We start from the raw sequence: 17,122 nt of genomic DNA on the forward strand, positions 1-17,122 counted from the left end.
GTTTAGTTTCCAAGGAATAAAATATTTAACACCTACATTACCTAATTATCCTTCCAGCATTTGCTAGGGCTTCAATCAAGGAAACTGAAGGTACCCACTTTCTAGATTAAGGAATTGAGGCATAGAAAGTGGAAAGACAGGGTAGTTAATACTTTAGGGTTAAATTTTGCTGTAATAGGAAATCCAAAATAATAATGGCTTACAGAATAAGTTTTTATTTCCCATGCAAAAGTCCGGAGGGAAGCAGTTTAGGGTTGCTAGATCAACTTCATGAAACAATGACTCCTGTATTGTTAATCAGCAGACCTTAGCACCAGTTTGACTCGAGGTCTCCAGATAGCTTCGCTGGCACCAGTCATATTTGCATTTCATCATTTCATCCAGTGGAAAGAATCACACCCATTCCCTCTTTAAAAAAGCTTTATTGAGATGTAATCCACATACCTTACAGTTCACCCATTTGGAGTGTACTTTAGATATTTAGTGTATTCACAGGATTGTGCAATCATCACCCCAAGCTGATTTTAGAAAATTTTTCTCTCTTCAACGGAACTCCATACCCATTAGCAGTCTTTCTCCACTCTCAATTCTAGACAACCACAAGTCTACATTCTTCCTATAGATTTGCCTGTTTGGACATTTCATACAATATGTGGGGGTTTTTTCACTTAAAATGTTTTTAAGGTTCATCCATGTCCTTTTTATTGTTGAATATTAGTCCATTGTGTGAATATTCCTAACACATTTTATTTATCCATCAGTTGATGGACATTTGGGTTGTTTCCACTTTAGCTATTATAAGTAGTGCTGCTATGAACATTTGTCTTAAAGTTGTATGATCATGTTTTCATTTCTCTTACATCCTTAGGAGTGGAATTGCTGAGTCATATAATTTCATAGTTTTGAAGAACTGACAAGTTTTCCTAAGCACCTGCACAGTTTACTTGCCCACTAGCAATGTATGATTTTCCACATCCACTTCCATTACCAATGCTTGTTATTGTCTATCTTTTTAATTATAGACTTCCAGGGGAGTGCTGTCTTGTAGTTTTGTATTTCCCTAATGACGATATCTTTTCAAGTTTTTATTGCCCATTTGTCGATTTTGACTTTCTAGAGGATTTCGCAGAAGAGTTCAGCGGGACCCGCCGCTGGCTCTCACTCCCTCGGAGACCTGTCCCAAGAAAAACTGCCCCAAGTAACTTGCCAGCCTTTCAGCGCAGCAAATTTGGGTTCCTGGCGGGTTTTTTCTACTTTGGGAAACAACCCGCCCACTTCGCGGCATCCTGATTTCCCGCGCGTTGCCCCCGCCCCGCGCCGCGCCGCGCCCACTCGGCCCGGGAGCCGCCCTCCCCGCGGGGCCGGGGCTGAGGCCGGCCGGGTGATAACCCCGAGAGGGAGGGCCGCAGTCTTGGAGCAGCCGTGCGCGATGGCGGTGTCCTCAGAAGGGACTGCCGCCCCGGCGGTTGAGGCGCCGCTGACCCTGCGGGAAGCGCAAGTCTTCGAGGCCGACTCGGTGAGCGCAAAGCCAGGGGCGCGAGGAGAGCTGGGGCTGAGCCAGGCGCGGACGGTGGGCGCTGGGCTCCTTCCTGCGCGGGACCGAGCCGGTGGGGTCTCCGGGACCTTCCAGGCGTCTGGGTGTAGCCAGCGGCAGCTCCGCAGGGTCCATGGCCCAAGCCTTCAGGCTGTTGAACTGCCCCTGCTGGGGTTTGACAGTTGAGAGGCAGAGGATATTCGGTAGTCCTAGACAGAACAGATTGGGAAACTGAGTCCTAGCAAGTTACCTGACTTGCTGAATTCAACTGGTCAGGCATGGTCAGTGTCAGTCTAGGGCTCTTGTCCGTCACACTCCAGGCCTTCCCTAGTTCTCCTGAACCCTGGGCGGGTAGGACTTTGAATTGTGCGTGTGGAGGCTGCCACCCTTCCTCAATCTCCAGGCAGATGCTGTGGACTTAGCTACCCTCTCAAACCCTGGCTTCCTCCAGGTCCCAGGCTCTCCTCGCTTGGGATGACTGCCCCCAGAGATGTCCTTCCTGGCTCTGGAGTAAGGGTGGAGGGCAAGTGGGAACCTAGGGGTGTCCTCAGCCTCTCCATATCCCCCACCTCTGTCCTCACTCCGTGCATGGGACTGGAGCGTGCTGCTCAGGGTAGCTGTTGAAGAGGAGTTAGGACGTCTGAGCTTTCTGCTGAATGCAAAAGTCCACTGCCAGCTCTGTGCTCAATGCACCCATTCTGTCTATGGCTTCACTTCACCACCACCTCAATTCCCTGTTGACTCAGTGCTTCCTCTCAGGCACCTCAGAGCAAAAGATTGTGGCCCTCAAGAAAGAATTAGTGAGATAAAGAGGCCCTCTGAGGACTCTCATTTCCCAGGGAAATTTAAATATTCACGGTGAGATTAATGGCCAGATCAACATTGCCAGTTACATGCTAGCATTTAACTCTCAGGACAACTCTGTGAGGTGTATTATCCCCCTTCACGTGGGGGGAGATGAAGCTCATCCTCACTGAGTACCTTGCCCTGGTCACACAGCCAGAAATGGCAGACAGAGAGTTTGGATTTAAGCTTGTCTAACTCTGAAACTTTTTCTCAGTTGACTGTGAAGGGCTTATGATTTAAGTAGGTAAAACTGTCTTCCTCAAGATTCCAAGATTGTGTCATATAACTAGTTTCAGCTAGAATGTCTTTTTCAAGTGACTTCTATGTACCAGAAACTTGATAGGTACGTTTAGAGGGAAACCAGAATCCATTATGGAGTGAGGTGTGGGAAGGGCTATCATGTTGGATTCTGCCTGTTGTTAAAGTTTTCTGGAAGTTGAAATAATGTTCACACAAATGTCAGAAAAGGAGACCACATCCTGCCTCGTGTAGTTTTCTTCTGTGGGTAAGGAAGCGTGTGCAGAGGATTTGATAAACCCTTATCTGGGAAGACCTTCGGTTCAAAAGAGCCCATTTGGGGTGTCTGGCAAGATACCAAAATGGGCGAAGCAATAGCCCTCTCCACTCCCCCTCCCATGTTCAGGCAAAGGATGAAAAAGAAGGATTCCCAGCATCTTTTGAAGAAATAGAACTTTATGCAGTGTCTTCATAGGATTTATTCTTTCAACAAATATATATTGAGCATCTATATGCCAAGTATTGTTCTAGGTGTGAAGGTCATGGTGGTGAATAAAATTTATATAGTTCCTGCTCGCAGAGAGTTTATATTCTGGTGGAGAGAGGCAGGAAATAAATAAGAATATATCATGTAGTAAGTATAATTGAGAGAGGGATTTGGGTGGTTAGGGAAGGCCTCTTAGGCTTCAGCCTGAATGGCAAGGAGTCAGCTCTTGCAAAGACCTGGAGGAAGAGCCTTCCAGAGAGAAGGGACAGGAAGTGCAAAGGCCCTGAGGCAGCCGCAGGCATGGTCGTTTTGAGGAACAGGAAGGAGACTACCATGGTTGGTGAGGTAGCTATCAGAAGTGAAGTGGGAAAGGGTGTGGGGGCTGATTGGGTGGGCCCCTTGGCTCTATGGGAAGGATTGGAGTTTTGGGCAGCTGTCAGAGGGTTTTATATAGAGATGAGACAATCTAATTTATGTTATGAAAAGATCACTTTGGCTGTTGGACAGAGAGTGGATAGTAGGGAATGAGAGTAGAAGTAGGGAAGCCACTTAGGAGGCTCTCACCAATAGATTAGACAGAGGAATTGGGAAAGAGGAATCAAGATGACTCCTACGTTTATGACCTGAGCTGCTGAGTGGGGCCATTTAATGCAATGGGGACAATAGGTTTGGGACATTTGGACAGTGGAATGGAAATAAGGAGCTGTGTTTTGACCATGCTACACTGAAATGCCTATTCAGCAACCACGTGGGGCTGGGAGAAGAGTCTAATTTCGAATTGGGAGTTCACTGGGTAGCCTAGGGGGTATATATATATGACCCCAGTTATATATATATATATATATATGTATATATGCACACACACATATTTGGGGTCATAAGCATTACTTCATTTCAGTGGTGGGTTGCTAAACAGTGTCTCCAGGGTTAAAAAAAAAAAAAAAGGAAAGCTCTGATTTGTAGTGTTTGCTGATTTCTGTGGTGTAAATACTCTCACCATGGCTGATTTCAGGCTGCCAGTGGTTCAACAATTGGCTTGTGAAAGTCCTGAACATTTAACAGTCAGCCCCCAAAGCCATTGACTCATTTGCTCATGAAAACAACCCTTGAAATTGGCAGGAATATTCCGTTTGACAGATGAGGCTTAGAGAGGTAAAGTGATTTATTCAGAGTCACTCAGGCAGTTGGTAGCAAAGCTGGGGGCGCCTCTCAACCCCCAGTTTACTCTGGCTGGCTGATTCAGAAAATACAACAGACTGCAGCAGAAAGCCCTGTGGGGCAGATATAAGAAAGAACTTCCCTTGGAAATGTTTACAGGTCATAGTTAGGATTTTTTTTTTTTTCCTTTTTGTCTCACTTCCTTTTAAGATGATTTGGGACAAATCAGGGCTGAGAGGTTGCTGGAGAAGCCCTCAAGACATAGAGACTTCAGAATGCTTTTGGAAATCAGGGGGCTGTGGGGAGTTGTGATGTGTCTATGGAGGTGGGAGCTTAGCTCCTGTGTCTCCTGCAGGACAGCAGAGCTGGTCGCCTCTCATTCTGTACAAAGGTGTGTTATGGCATTGGCGGGGTTCCCAACCAGGTGGCCTCAAGCGCCGTAGCCTTTTACCTGCAACTCTTCCTGCTTGATGTGGCACAGGTGAGTGTGGACAGCAGCCCCTGGGCCCTCTACTGTCTGTCATCTTCCTTGGTGTCTGGTTCTTTCACCCCGCCTTTACTTCCACCCACACCATCCTTGGCACGTGGCACTTCCAAGCTTGACAGAAAACCAAATGCTACTGAAGGCAGTCTCCTTATGGATATTTATTTTAGGCTGTTTGTAGTGGAAAAATGTGAAACAATGTGGATGTCCAACAATATAGAAGTAATTGGATAATAAGTTGAGCTATATCCATATGATGGACTAATGTGTAGTCGTTCAAAAGAATGAGTTAGACCCATACTAGTTGACGTGGAGGGATTTTCATTATGCGCTGTCTAGTGAAGAAAGTTAGTTTTAGAGAAGGGTGTAAAATGATCCCATTTTACCAAAGACATGCCATATATTTGTGTGTGCGTAGGTATATTGACATGTATATGTCTGTACATGATTAAAGGATGAGCATGGACAAAGTAATTTCCAGAAGGATATCCACCAGACTGTTAATGCTGAGTTTAGGAAGGAATGGTGGAGGATAGAGTGTAAGCAAAAATGAGAATTTTAATAAGGTAGCCATGATTTTTTTTAAAATGACACTGCTATGATCCTATTTATGTAAAATTAAAAATTGCAAATACACATAAAGAAATGCGTGAAAGGATGATCAAAATGCTTCTGGTAGTTGTCTCGGGATGGTGGAATTTCAGATGAGCTTTGGTCAATATTTTTCTGTACTGTTTGGTTGTGTTTATGAGTGTATCATTTATGTCATCAGAAAAATCAATAAAACATTTACATTGCATAACACAAGGTCTGCCTCTGACTGTCAGCCTCGGTGCACCCTTCTTACACTGAGCAACTTGGGTGAGAGTCTCTCAGTCTTCTCCAAAAGTGACTGGGCTTAAGTATAACAGCAATGTGCTGGTGTTCAGCTGCTCCTTCACTGGTTCAGATGTGCCCTCAGAGCCTTCTGGGTTCGTGTCCTGGGGAAGAGACACTGGGACTCCAGCCGCAGCCGGTTTCCCAGATCTTCCTCCTGCTGGGCAGGCAGTCCCAGACACCCCCTCTGACTCAGCTAGGCCTTGGCTGTCCCCTCCCCTGTCCCTTTCAGATCTCTGCTGCCCAGGTGTCACTTGTCCTGTTTGGAGGGAAGGTGTTTGGGGCAGCTGCCGACCCTCTGGCTGGGTTCTTCATCAACAGAAGCAGGAGGACAGGGTCTGGACGACTCATGCCCTGGTGAGCAGCCCCGTGGATCTTAGGATCCTGGCACCCATCCCTGGCTTGAGGTCACTGTGTTTGTCACAGCCCTGCTTCTTAGTGGAAAATTCTGTGGATGGTTAGAGACAAAACTGGACAGTAGGTGACGGGAATGGATTGAGTCAGACTGCATCATACAGGAATTCAGAGACATTCCTGGGGGCTCTCCCTCATCTGGTGGCACAGGACTATTCAAAGCCTCCCAGAGGTTTAGGAGTGTGTTTGGACTGGGCTGGACATCTTGGAAAATCTTACAGAGGAGATAACAATTGCTTCTGTCTCAGGGTCCTGGATACAGGGAATGGCACCACGGAGCCCCCAAGCACCCCAGCCCCCAACTCCCAGCCAACTCCTCATCCCATTAGCCACTTCTCCCCCTCCATGGCTCCCACGGTGAGAGTTCCAGCCCAGGGCTTCTCTAGGGGCAGAGGGCTTATGCCCAGAGAGGTGAGGGTGCTCCAGGCCCACCCTTTGCATCCCCTGTCCTGGTGCTTGCAGGGCACTCAACCTAGGCTGTGCTTCCACAGGGTGCTGGGCTGCATGCCCTTCATTGCCTTGGCCTACTTCTTCCTGTGGTACCTGTCCCCCTTCACCAGCCTGCGAGGCCTCTGGTACATGACCTTCTACTGCCTGTTCCAGGCTCTGGCCACGGTAAGCAGGTGGCCCCGCCTCCTGGGCCTGGACTCCTGGAACCCCATTACTAACCGGTGGCCACTGTGAAGTGTGTGTGTGGTAGGGGTAGGTGTCCAGGTTCCCACTGCCCACCTGCTCACCAGTGCCTGCTGATCTACCACTAGCTCTTCTCATGGGCTCTAGGCTAGATATCCCTCCTGCCCCTCACCCCTAACGCCTGGGAGATCAGTGGGGATGTGCCAGCCTGGTGTGGGCCTAGGCTTGGGAAGCTGTGGCCCGGGTTGGCAGTCTGGCGGTAGGGGCCATCCCATGCTCTGTCTGGGCGCCCCAGTTCTTCCAGGTGCCCTACACAGCAGCTGATCATGCTCCTGACCCCCAACCCCAGGGATCGGGACTCTGGCACTGCATACCGTGAGTGCACGCTGGTGGGGGTAGGGTGGGGTGAGATGGCTCTGCCCCCAGGCCCCATGAGCTCCATCACCTTGCTCTGTGTTCCATCCCAGGGATGACCATGGAGATGGCAGGGACACTGATGGGCGCCACCATCCATGGACTCATCGTGTCTGGTGCCCACGGGTCCCAAAGGTGTGAGGAGGACACGTTCCCAGGGCAGGTGGCCGTTGCCCCCAGTGCGGTGAGTGCCCAGACTGCCTGGACCCACTGGGTCCCCCACTTCAGGGTCGCCTCTTCCTTCCAGGGCCACTTCTCCCCCAGGTCTCTTCATGGTTACTGGGGGCTCAGCTCTGCACACCACACCCTCCAATTTGTTCCCTGCTCTTCTGAGCCCATGAAACCCATCCTCCCCACTAAACCTGCTTCTCCCCCTGGGTGCCACCTAAACATAGAGTAAAAGGATGGATCGGCAGGCCATCTGGAGGGGAGGAGGTAGACCACAGAGAAGGGAAAGAGGTGGGGAAGGGCCACAGGCAGGGGCACGGGAGAGGGACAGCAGAAGGGCTTGGTGTCCTGGCAGAGCTCCGGGTAAAGCCCCACCCCCAGTGTGAAAGGAGAATAGAAACCTGGGGCAGTAGCCCTTACTCTCCTCTCAAAGCAGGTCCCTCTTCAGCAATTAGGGGAAGTTCATCTATTTATCAGTCAAGTTCATCTTCTATTCCTCCCCTTTCTCCTTAAGGAAAACACATCACTGTCTTCCACCAACATCTGAGACTCAGTGGTGTGAGAATAATAACACCAACACCCACGGCTCACCACTCTTAAGAACTCATTACATGAAGTCCTTGCATACTCATCCCCAGACCCATCTGCAGCTCAGCTACAGAATTTGCCTGTGTAGAGTGCAAAAATGAAGCTTTAGGCCCCCAGAGAGTATGGGGAAGTCAGTCCTCTGTCCCAGGGCTCACCACCCCAATCACAGGATTGCCTGGATCAGGGTTGGTGAGAGGCTCCACCCAGTTGTCCTCAGAACCCATCATGGTGCTGCCAGTCAAAGACCAGAGGCCTGCACCCTTGCCCCTCCCAGATTTACCCTCCCCACTTCCATGACTGGGCCCCTCTGAGGTCTCTGAGGTCTCTACAAGCCCCCTCCCCAAAGCTACTAGGTGGGTTGCTGTCTGGGTGAGAGTGGAACAGAGGGTGGCAGTGGCCTCTCGGGTTGGAGAGCAAGAGGCTGGGTGGGTCCTGGGGTGCCAAGAAGTAGGGAGCAGGAGGCTGAGAACCACCTTCAGGACGCGGAGCCTTGTGTGAGCCAAGGTGCAAAGCATTCAGGTGCCTGTTGGTAGTTCCAGCTCTATTGTCCCATCAAATTCATTTACATAACACAAATTCGTAGATAAAATCATCAAGAATTTCAAGACAGCTGAGCATCAACTCCCAAGTGCCGCGCCTTCTGAACGTGGGGCCCCGTGCAACTGTGCTGCAGCTGCACGGGTGAAGCCCGGCCCGCCTCCCCCACCAGAAACAGCCCTTATCCTGAACTGAATGACTGACTCCCATGCGTGTCTTACGTGTATTTTATTACCTCTGTGTCTTACCCTCAATGATAGGAGGCACCATGTCTGGTTTTGACGTTTATCTGGGTCATCGTGCCTCACACTGTGCTGTAACTGTCTATTCTTGGGTCCGCGTCTTCCCCAAGCCCGACACACACACACCCTCCAAGCCGCTTACTGTGGATGCACAGAGGTCACTTATTCACCACTGTGACCTCAGGATCTAGCACACAGAAATCAGCAGCAATGAACGTTTGCTTAAAAAAATGAGAGGGGGTGGGGCGGGGCATGGCTTAGACTCGTGGTGTCATGGGTGCACGCAGGAGGCACGGGGTCAGCAGAAGGACCATTCTGGCCCCTTAGATCTCCCTCCCCTGCTGGGCTGATTGGGAGGCGGGGCACCGAGCATCCTTAACCTTGGGCAGTGGGTCCCTCGGCTCCCACTGGGAGGTATTCCTGCCCGGCCCCTAGGTGTTCCCGCCTCCATTGGTTGGAGGTGTCATCCTCACTGAAGTTCTGTCCTGTCCTCCAGGCTCGTCTCTACTCCACTGCAGCGGCTGTGGTTGCTGTGACTTACCCTGTGTGCAGTGGTTTGCTCTGCCTCGGCGTGAAGGAGCGACCAGGTACGGCATGGGGGTGAAGGCACTGTAGGAAACAGCAGCTAGGACAGGGCCCCTCTTGGGTGTGGGTTTTGGTTTTGAACTCCACAAAGCCATGGTATCCCCTTCCTGTGTTGCAGACCCCTCTGCCACAGCCTCTGGCCAGGGCCTGAGCTTCCTGTCTGGGCTGTGCCTCACAGTCCGGCACCCGCCCTACCTGAAGCTGGTCATCTCCTTCCTGTTCATCTCAGCAGCCGTTCAGGTACCTCCAGCCAGACAGATCTGCATTGGCTTGGCTGTAGCCATACTGACCCTGCATACGTTCAGGTTCAGTTTTTCATCTCCACCGCAACACAGAGGAACCAGTGGCTTGCGTGGGCCCGGCAAGGCTGGTGCTAGGAGGAGAGAATGGAGCCTGTGGGACTGGGGAGGTCAGGGCCAGGCACCAGGAAGCTGACAGTGTCTGGGGTGGTAAAGTCCACAGCTTTCAGCTGTGCCAGGGAGGGGGACTAGGAATGGTGTTTATACCTGTGTCAGGTATAAGCATCCTTTGTTGGGGAGAATACGCCATCCTGCCATGATGCAGGCAGGAACCGGAGCTCAAGTTCCCAAAGGGGAGGCCAGACTTGAGACCTCGACCTTGCCCTCGACTTCCAAGTTTCTACCATTTCCTGTACATGCCCACTTCCTATCGACCTCCTCAGGTGGAGCAGAGCTACCTTGTCCTGTTCTGTACACATGCCTCCCGGCTACATGACCATGTCCAGAACCTGGTGCTAACCATCCTGGTGAGGGGACCTGGGGTGGTGGGGGCAAGGCCATTCAGGGGCCTGAGTTGGGGACGTGTGGGCCTTAACATGACATGTGTGGCCCAAGTTCTGATGGTCAACACTGGGACTCTGCTGTGGTCTTAGTCACCTGTGTTTCAGCAGAGGGTGGGATTGGGGCCAGGGTCATAAAGTTCATAACCACAGGTTCCAACCAGAGTGGGAGGTTGAAGTTGGGCATCCCACCTAAAACCCAGGGCTCTGAGAACCTGGCAAAGGCGCTGGCAGTGCGTCCTGGGCTGTGATGATTCTGCTGCTTACAGGTCTCAGCAGTCCTGAGCACCCCCCTCTGGGAGTGGCTTCTACAGCGATTTGGGAAGAGGATGTCGGCCTTCGGTATCTGTGTGAGTGAGGCGGGAAGCAAGGCCTAGGGTGATGTTGCGGGGGAGGTGACCTTGAAGCCTGAGCCTCCTCCTGGGGGTCGGCAGGGCTGCATCTGTATTCGCTGTGTCCTCAGTGCCCAGCACAGAACCAGGCACAGGGGCTCATCAGTAAAGACTGGTGAGTGTGTGAATCGAAGAGCAAGGGGGAGGTGCAGCTGGAGGGAGCAGCTAGTGTGTCTGTCTCCCTAGGGGATAGTGCCGTTTGCAATCCTGTTGGCTGCTGTGCCCACAGCACCTGTGGCGTATGTCGTGGCCTTTGTGTCTGGCGTGAGCATTGCTGTGTCCTTGCTGCTGCCCTGGTAGGCTGGGTGAGGGGAAAGGGGTATGGGAGCCCTGTGCACGTGAACCTGCTGTCCCAGGCCCCTTGTGCCCAGCCTGTGCTGGGGAGGGCCTCTCCCACTTATGGGAGATGGAGATGGAGGCCACGAGCTCGGTCCTTGGAGCCCTCCTAAAAGAGCACCAGACAGCAGGAAGGGTGGACAGCTGTGTGTTGGGGAAATACAAGCACACTTATTCCCTGGCTCTGTGGGCCAGTCCTGGTCCTGGGCAGTGGGGACCCAGGGGTGACTCAGTCTCTGTCCCCAGGGAGTTCACAGGCTGGTGGCTGTCAAAGGGATAAAAGGGATAACTCTGCAGCCCCCTCTCCCAGGTCCATGCTTCCAGATGTGGTGGATGACTTCCAGCTGCAGCACCAGCACCAGCATGGCCCAGGGCTGGAGACCATCTTCTACTCATCCTATGTCTTCTTCACCAAGCTTTCAGGCGCAGGCGCCCTGGGCATCTCCACTCTCAGCCTGGAGTGAGTCCCAGAGTTGGGTTGTACCAGAGGCACAAAAGACTCGTGGCATGGGAAGAAAGGGCAGAGTCCCCCACCCGAGCCAGCCAGGGGCCACCCTTGAGTCTGGAGAGTGTGGGGGAACCCCCTGCCCCAGCTTTCTCTGTGCACATGACTGAGAATTGGCCTTTCTTGGTGGCTGTACCCCTTCTGAAGCCTCTGCTTTCCCCATTCTCAGTTCTCTCTGAACTCCTCCCTGGCCTGCCCATTCCCTCAACTGTTAGGCTTATTTGGCCATGAAATGAATTCAAGTTTCCAGATAGTGTGGTGGGCAACTGGGACCCCTTTGCCCGGCAGCCAGGTTTGGTAGGATCTGAACTCAATGCACAGGATGGTGTTTCTCCAGCTTTGCGGGCTATGAGGCAGGAGCCTGCAAGCAGGCGGAGCAGGTGGTGGTGACCCTCAAAGTCCTCATCGGTGCCGTGCCTACCTGCATGATTCTCACCGGTGTGTGCATCCTCATGGTCGGCCCCACTCCAAAGGTGCCACGTCAGGACACCCCCCGCCCGCTGAGCCTTCGGAGGTGGGCACCCCGCACACATGGGTACACACATCAGGACTACCAACACCCAGGGAGGCAGAGGGCCATGCATTGGTGTGGGACTGACTAACCAGGCCGCAGGTCTCCTTGCGGTATTTACACAGCTGGACAGGCCTGCCTTTGGAGACTCTTCCCTAAGCTTCAGTGATGCCATCTTCTCTTGGATTTTCTTCTACGACTCTGCTCATCCCAGCTCAGTCTCCTTCCTTCCATCACCTCCTTTCTTGGCCCCTATTCCTTCTGCTCTCCAGGCACCTCAGCTACTTGCTTGACCTCAGGCACCTCTTGTGCCTGGTAAGTTCTTAATCTGCCCCGCTCCTGGACTTCCTTCAAATTCCAGATCTACATGTCCGGCTGTCATTTGGACATCTCCACCTGGTGTCTCACAAACACGGCAGTCAGTCTTAATGCCCCAAGCTAAATTCATTTTCACCCCAATTTCTCCTCCTACTGTACCCCCATCCCAGTGAACTGCACCTCCTTGCAGCCTGGGACCCCAGACCTAGGAGTCATCTTCTACTCTTCCCACCACAGGCTGCACTGAGCAGCTCTCTGGCCTTGTCCTTCCCCTTTCAAAGCACCGATCTCACTGCACAGGGACGATATGCTCACTGCCTGGCTCTCCTAGTAGACTACAGGGACCTTGATGGCTGGGGCTGAGTTTTATTCATTTTTGTGGCCCAAGAGCTCCACACAGAGCCTGAGGCCAAGGAGGTATTGCAGTATTAACATGTCTGGTCCAGCAGACATTCACAAGCCATGTCCACATTTTTGCAGGTGCTCATACACTTACAAATACAAGTATATGTCCATACAGAGGACCACACAGGATAGGCAGGAAGTGGCATCACCGTGGGCCCCTCCCTGCCTTGGACTCTAGCCCATCATACTGAGATCACGCGTTACACCAGGGAATGACACATGGATGGGGAACTGCTTGACGGGACTTAGAGAAACAGGGTTGTAGCTTCATTCACAAGGTCAAGAAGGTGAGCTATTACAAGGAAGACAAGGACCAGCCACTGATACTTCTACAGGACCCCACTCCACCCACATCCTTCTCTTTGGCTTCTTTCCTACAGGAGGACCAGCTACAGCCTCGCTTGAATTGAGACTTCTGTGAGCCAGGACGCAGGAGCAGCATCTTCTGGGCTCCAAGTTCCCTTTTCATCTCAGCCCTTCAGCATCCTTGCTTCACAGTTTACACATGATCCATCTTTTTCCCTGGGATATGGAGTCTTCAGTGACTCTCCTGGAAGGAGTGGCCTGGGCTCCAGGACCCCCACCTGTAATTTCTTGCCTGTTGACCACAGAGCATCTCAGATAGGCCTGTGCCCCTGACTACCCAGCTCCAGGCAACCTGTGACCTGTAAAGCATCCCAGTAGCAACTATTCCTGGAAGAAGGAAGCCCCTACTAGCCTGGTCTGCAGAATTCCCATGGGAGCACCAGGCCCACCAACCTGCTTGGATGGCAAAGCTACCTGACAGGGCAGACACACAGACTTCCTGTTCCTCCTGACACTCTAGTGGACATCTGAGAGAGAGGCGGACACCATGTGAGTGGGCAGAGTGGGGGCAGAGGGACATGCTGGGATGTCCAGTTAGGAAAGACACACACAGGTGCAGCGAAGCCAACAGAACCCGGGGCATGAATGGGGCCAGCAGTCGGAGGCGGGGGACTGGGCAGGGCATGTGAGGTGATTCTCAAACCCTTCCCTTAGAAGTGGACAGAGACTGATACTGAACCACCAAAGATCAGTCATTTTTATGACCAAAAGGCATTTTTGTGGAAATATTTTTCTGAAATTTTATCTTACAAAAGCACAGGAAGCACCATTTTCTAGAAGCCATGTCTTTGCGGAAGAAAGATCCACTGAGGTTTATTTTTTTCAGAAACAAATTAAAGGGTTTATCCTCTACTGAGACTGTAAAATGTGACTGCGGCCAGCCTTCTCCTCCCACTTCCTGGGAAAGCCCTGCCCCAAGAAGGGAAGGGGAGGGTGCCTAATGTCACTGAAACTGGCTATGTCCCCTCAGCCATATATCCCCAAGTCTGCATTTCCTCAGACCAGAGAGGCCATGTGGGAGGTGTGTTCCTTCCTGCCTTTGGAAGGGACAAAAAGTTGTGACTCTGTGGCGGCCCAGGGCAGTAGGCGATGGTGGCCCATGTGGGTTTGGGATCTGGGGAGGAGTTGGGGACCTGTGGGGGACCTGATGCCCCAGCAACTCCCAGAGAAGCCTTACTATCTAAAAGGGGCTCAGGAGGTACAGATTTGCTCTGCACTTTACTCCCCAGCCCCCGGCTCTGTCCCCTCCTGAGCCCATTGCCCAGGGCTAGGCCCCCTTCCACTTCCGTTTAGAACTTCGCTGCCTCTTACAGACAGACGTGAGATTAGGTGTGAGGACTAAGACTGCCAGAGCTCAGACACACAGACAGGATGTGCTCCTCACAGCTTAAGGCATTCAGCATCCTCTACAAATGCTGTGGCACAAGAAGGAACCTGACCTCAGAGAGAGAGTGCAGGATGTGACCCGGTCTATCCCATACCTGAACTTCCTGGCCCTGTGACATTGACATGGACGTCTGATCCCTGAGGTCACAGGCACCACAGAAAGAGCTGGGTCAGCCTCTATTCCTTGCCCACCCCACACTGTGCACAGGCACACAGGCCACACACCGCACACTCACACTTAGCCATACATTCACACATAGGAATGCACGCACACAGAACAGTTTCTTAACACTGGACAATCACTGGCTAAGTGCAGACAGTACCTGGCACCACAGAAGGCAAGGTAAAGTTCCTACTCTCCTATGTTACGCTCCGCTTTGGAAACCTGGACAATGCAGGTGGGGTCAGAAGCTTGTGCTACGTTTTAGATTATCTGTGTTTCCTCAGAGTGCAGTCTCAAAGGAGTAGAGCTATTCAGTACAAAGACAGCTGCAGGGGGCAGCCTCTGGGGGTCAGGGGTTAGATCTCAGACAGGAGGTGATGGTGGGCTGGCAAAAAATGTATTATTCCATTTCTTCCTCACAGCAGTCCTATGAAGCAGTACTATTCTCATTTTCAGATAAGGAAATAGGCTTAGAGAGATTAAGCAACTCGCCTAAGGTCAGTTGGTAGTAGAAATGGTCTTGTATCCAATTTGGCCTGATTCCAAAGCTTGTGGAGCTAGCCAGGGGTTAAAACATTTATTGGAGGAATGGCCGGTCCCAGACTTTGGTATCACAGGACCACTTCTCCTCTGAAACCAAACACCAGCATCTTGCCTCTGACTCTATGCTCCAGTTCCACTGTGATTCCCATTATTCCTGGCCTCCGACCTTCGTCTGGCTCACATTTGACAACTGAGCTCTGCACATGTGCACATCCCTCCTCTGACACCCACCCTCCGGGCCCGTCCTCCTGTTTCAGAGGAAAGGATCTCTCCTTGCCACCAAGGCCAGCCCTGGCCTACGGCTGGTAAAGGCAGGCATCTCCCCTCACCCCTTCCTTCTCCACTGCCTTTTCCATCTCGATGTAAATCCAGAAGATCATGCCATTCACTTACTCAAGACCCTCCCAGCCCCTCCTGTGCATCCCACCAACTTAGCCCCTAGGATGGCCTCAAGGCTCCACAAGATCACGTTGCTGCTAAAATGTCACTTCTTCAGAGAGGCCTTTCCTGCTCCCTGCTCCCCCAACAATGGCCTCCTCCACCCCCAGCACTCTCTAAGCTCCGCCTGCTTTGCTTGTATTCAGTAAGCTCACCTCCACATACAGTTATAAATTTATCAATGGCTTTCTTGTTTATTGCTTGATACCCCTGTTAAAATGTAAATGTCATGAGGGGGGCTTTAACCACTACATCCTTGGTGCCCAGAAGTTAAACGTTCAATAGGAATATGTGTTTGCTAAATGAACAAGTGAATGCTCACTTGCCTTCATCCTCAAACAAAAACAGCCTTTCCTTGTTCCCTTAGCATTCTCTTCTCCAAATAATCTGCTTTACTCTTCTCCCCACACCCTCTGCTCCATAGTATTGTCTCTTCATCCTCACCTGACCTTACCTCCTTAATCCATTAAACCTGGCCTTTGCCTCCCTGCTGAAGAGACAGTGCAGCTAATCTTACTCATGAACACAGAAGCAAGAATGTAAAACAAAATATTAGCAACTGAGTCTGGTAATGTCTAAAAAATAAGTACATCATCAACATATTGGGTTTATTCCAAGAACGCAAAGTTTGTTTAATGTTAGAAAAATTCATCAAGTGAGATTTACCACATTAACAGATTAAGGGTGGAAAAAGTTATCTCAGCAGTTGTAGAAGGAAGCATTTGATAAAAATCTAACACTCATGATAAAAGTTCTTAGTAAACCAAGAAGAAAAGGAAATTTTTAAACCTGAGAAAGGATATCTACCAAAAATCTTGGGCAAACAACATCATTATTTTTAACTTTGGGGCGGTAATTAGTATTTATTTACTTATCTATCTATCCATCCTATTGAAACAGAGGTACTAGAGATTGAACCCAGGACCTCATGCATGTTAGGCATGCACTCTACCACTGAGCTATACCCTCCCCACAAGCAAAACATTTTTAATGATGAAATAATCCCTTTAAAATCAGGTATAAGGAAAGCATACCCACCATGAACAAAATTGTCATTATCTGTGAATGATATGATTGCCTACATAGAAAACCCAAAAGAATCTACCTACAGATAAGTTATTAGAATTAATAAGAATATATAGCAAGGTAGTTGTGTTGCTGGTGGATCCAACCAGTGTTCCAGGTTCTTGTCCTGTCCCAGAAACAATTCAGAGACAAGACATAGAGATTAAGAAAAGTAAAGCGAGGATTTATTCAAGGATGGACAGTACACTCTCAGAGGGAGAGCGGGCAGGCTCAGGTGAGCAGCTGCCCTGAGTTTCTTTGGCAAGTTAGTTACATAGGGTGTAAAAATGAATGGGCGGAATATTCATTGAGGAGGGAAGGGCTTGGGGTCATATTTCCTGATTATCATCCCAACTCCACCTTCCCAAAGGGAGGAGGGATTTTTGTCCTTAGTCTGGATCAGAAGTGTCATGGTGTTGGTGCATGATGGGTACTTCTGATCTGCAAGGCTAATTTATTGAAATGAGGGCATAATAAGCAAAAGATTACATTGGGACACTGGAAATTCCTGCCTTTTCTGACCTTTCTTTGTTGGTCTCCAGGCCAAAAGGTGTGGCCCCTTATCAGCCCAAAGATTCCTGCTTTTCTTCTTCTGCCCAGGGACCCCTGGTGCTTACATGATGTATGTTTTCCTGCATTTGGCTTGTGCCCTGCCTTTCTGCCACTTGGTCTGTGTCCCCCTTTCTCTGCTC

General features: G+C 50.7%; 1 protein-coding gene across 1 annotated transcript; it reads left to right on the forward strand.

The window, feature by feature from the left end:
* The first annotated feature begins 772 nt into the window (after positions 1-772).
* On the forward strand, positions 773-16,750 carry MFSD2B (major facilitator superfamily domain containing 2B). The gene is given in 15 exon segments (XM_032497117.1): positions 773-1,516; positions 4,618-4,743; positions 5,855-5,979; positions 6,528-6,651; positions 6,965-6,988; positions 6,990-7,044; positions 7,137-7,267; positions 9,115-9,205; positions 9,322-9,443; positions 9,886-9,969; positions 10,272-10,352; positions 10,581-10,690; positions 11,041-11,190; positions 11,573-11,749; positions 12,850-16,750. Coding segments are annotated over 15 exon segments (1,512 nt in total). The 5' UTR covers positions 773-1,429; the 3' UTR covers positions 12,875-16,750.
* Positions 16,751-17,122: the final 372 nt, after the last annotated feature.

This window comes from Camelus ferus, chromosome 15 (assembly GCF_009834535.1).
Source record: "Camelus ferus isolate YT-003-E chromosome 15, BCGSAC_Cfer_1.0, whole genome shotgun sequence".
In the NCBI taxonomy this organism is placed as follows: Eukaryota; Metazoa; Chordata; class Mammalia; order Artiodactyla; family Camelidae; genus Camelus; species Camelus ferus.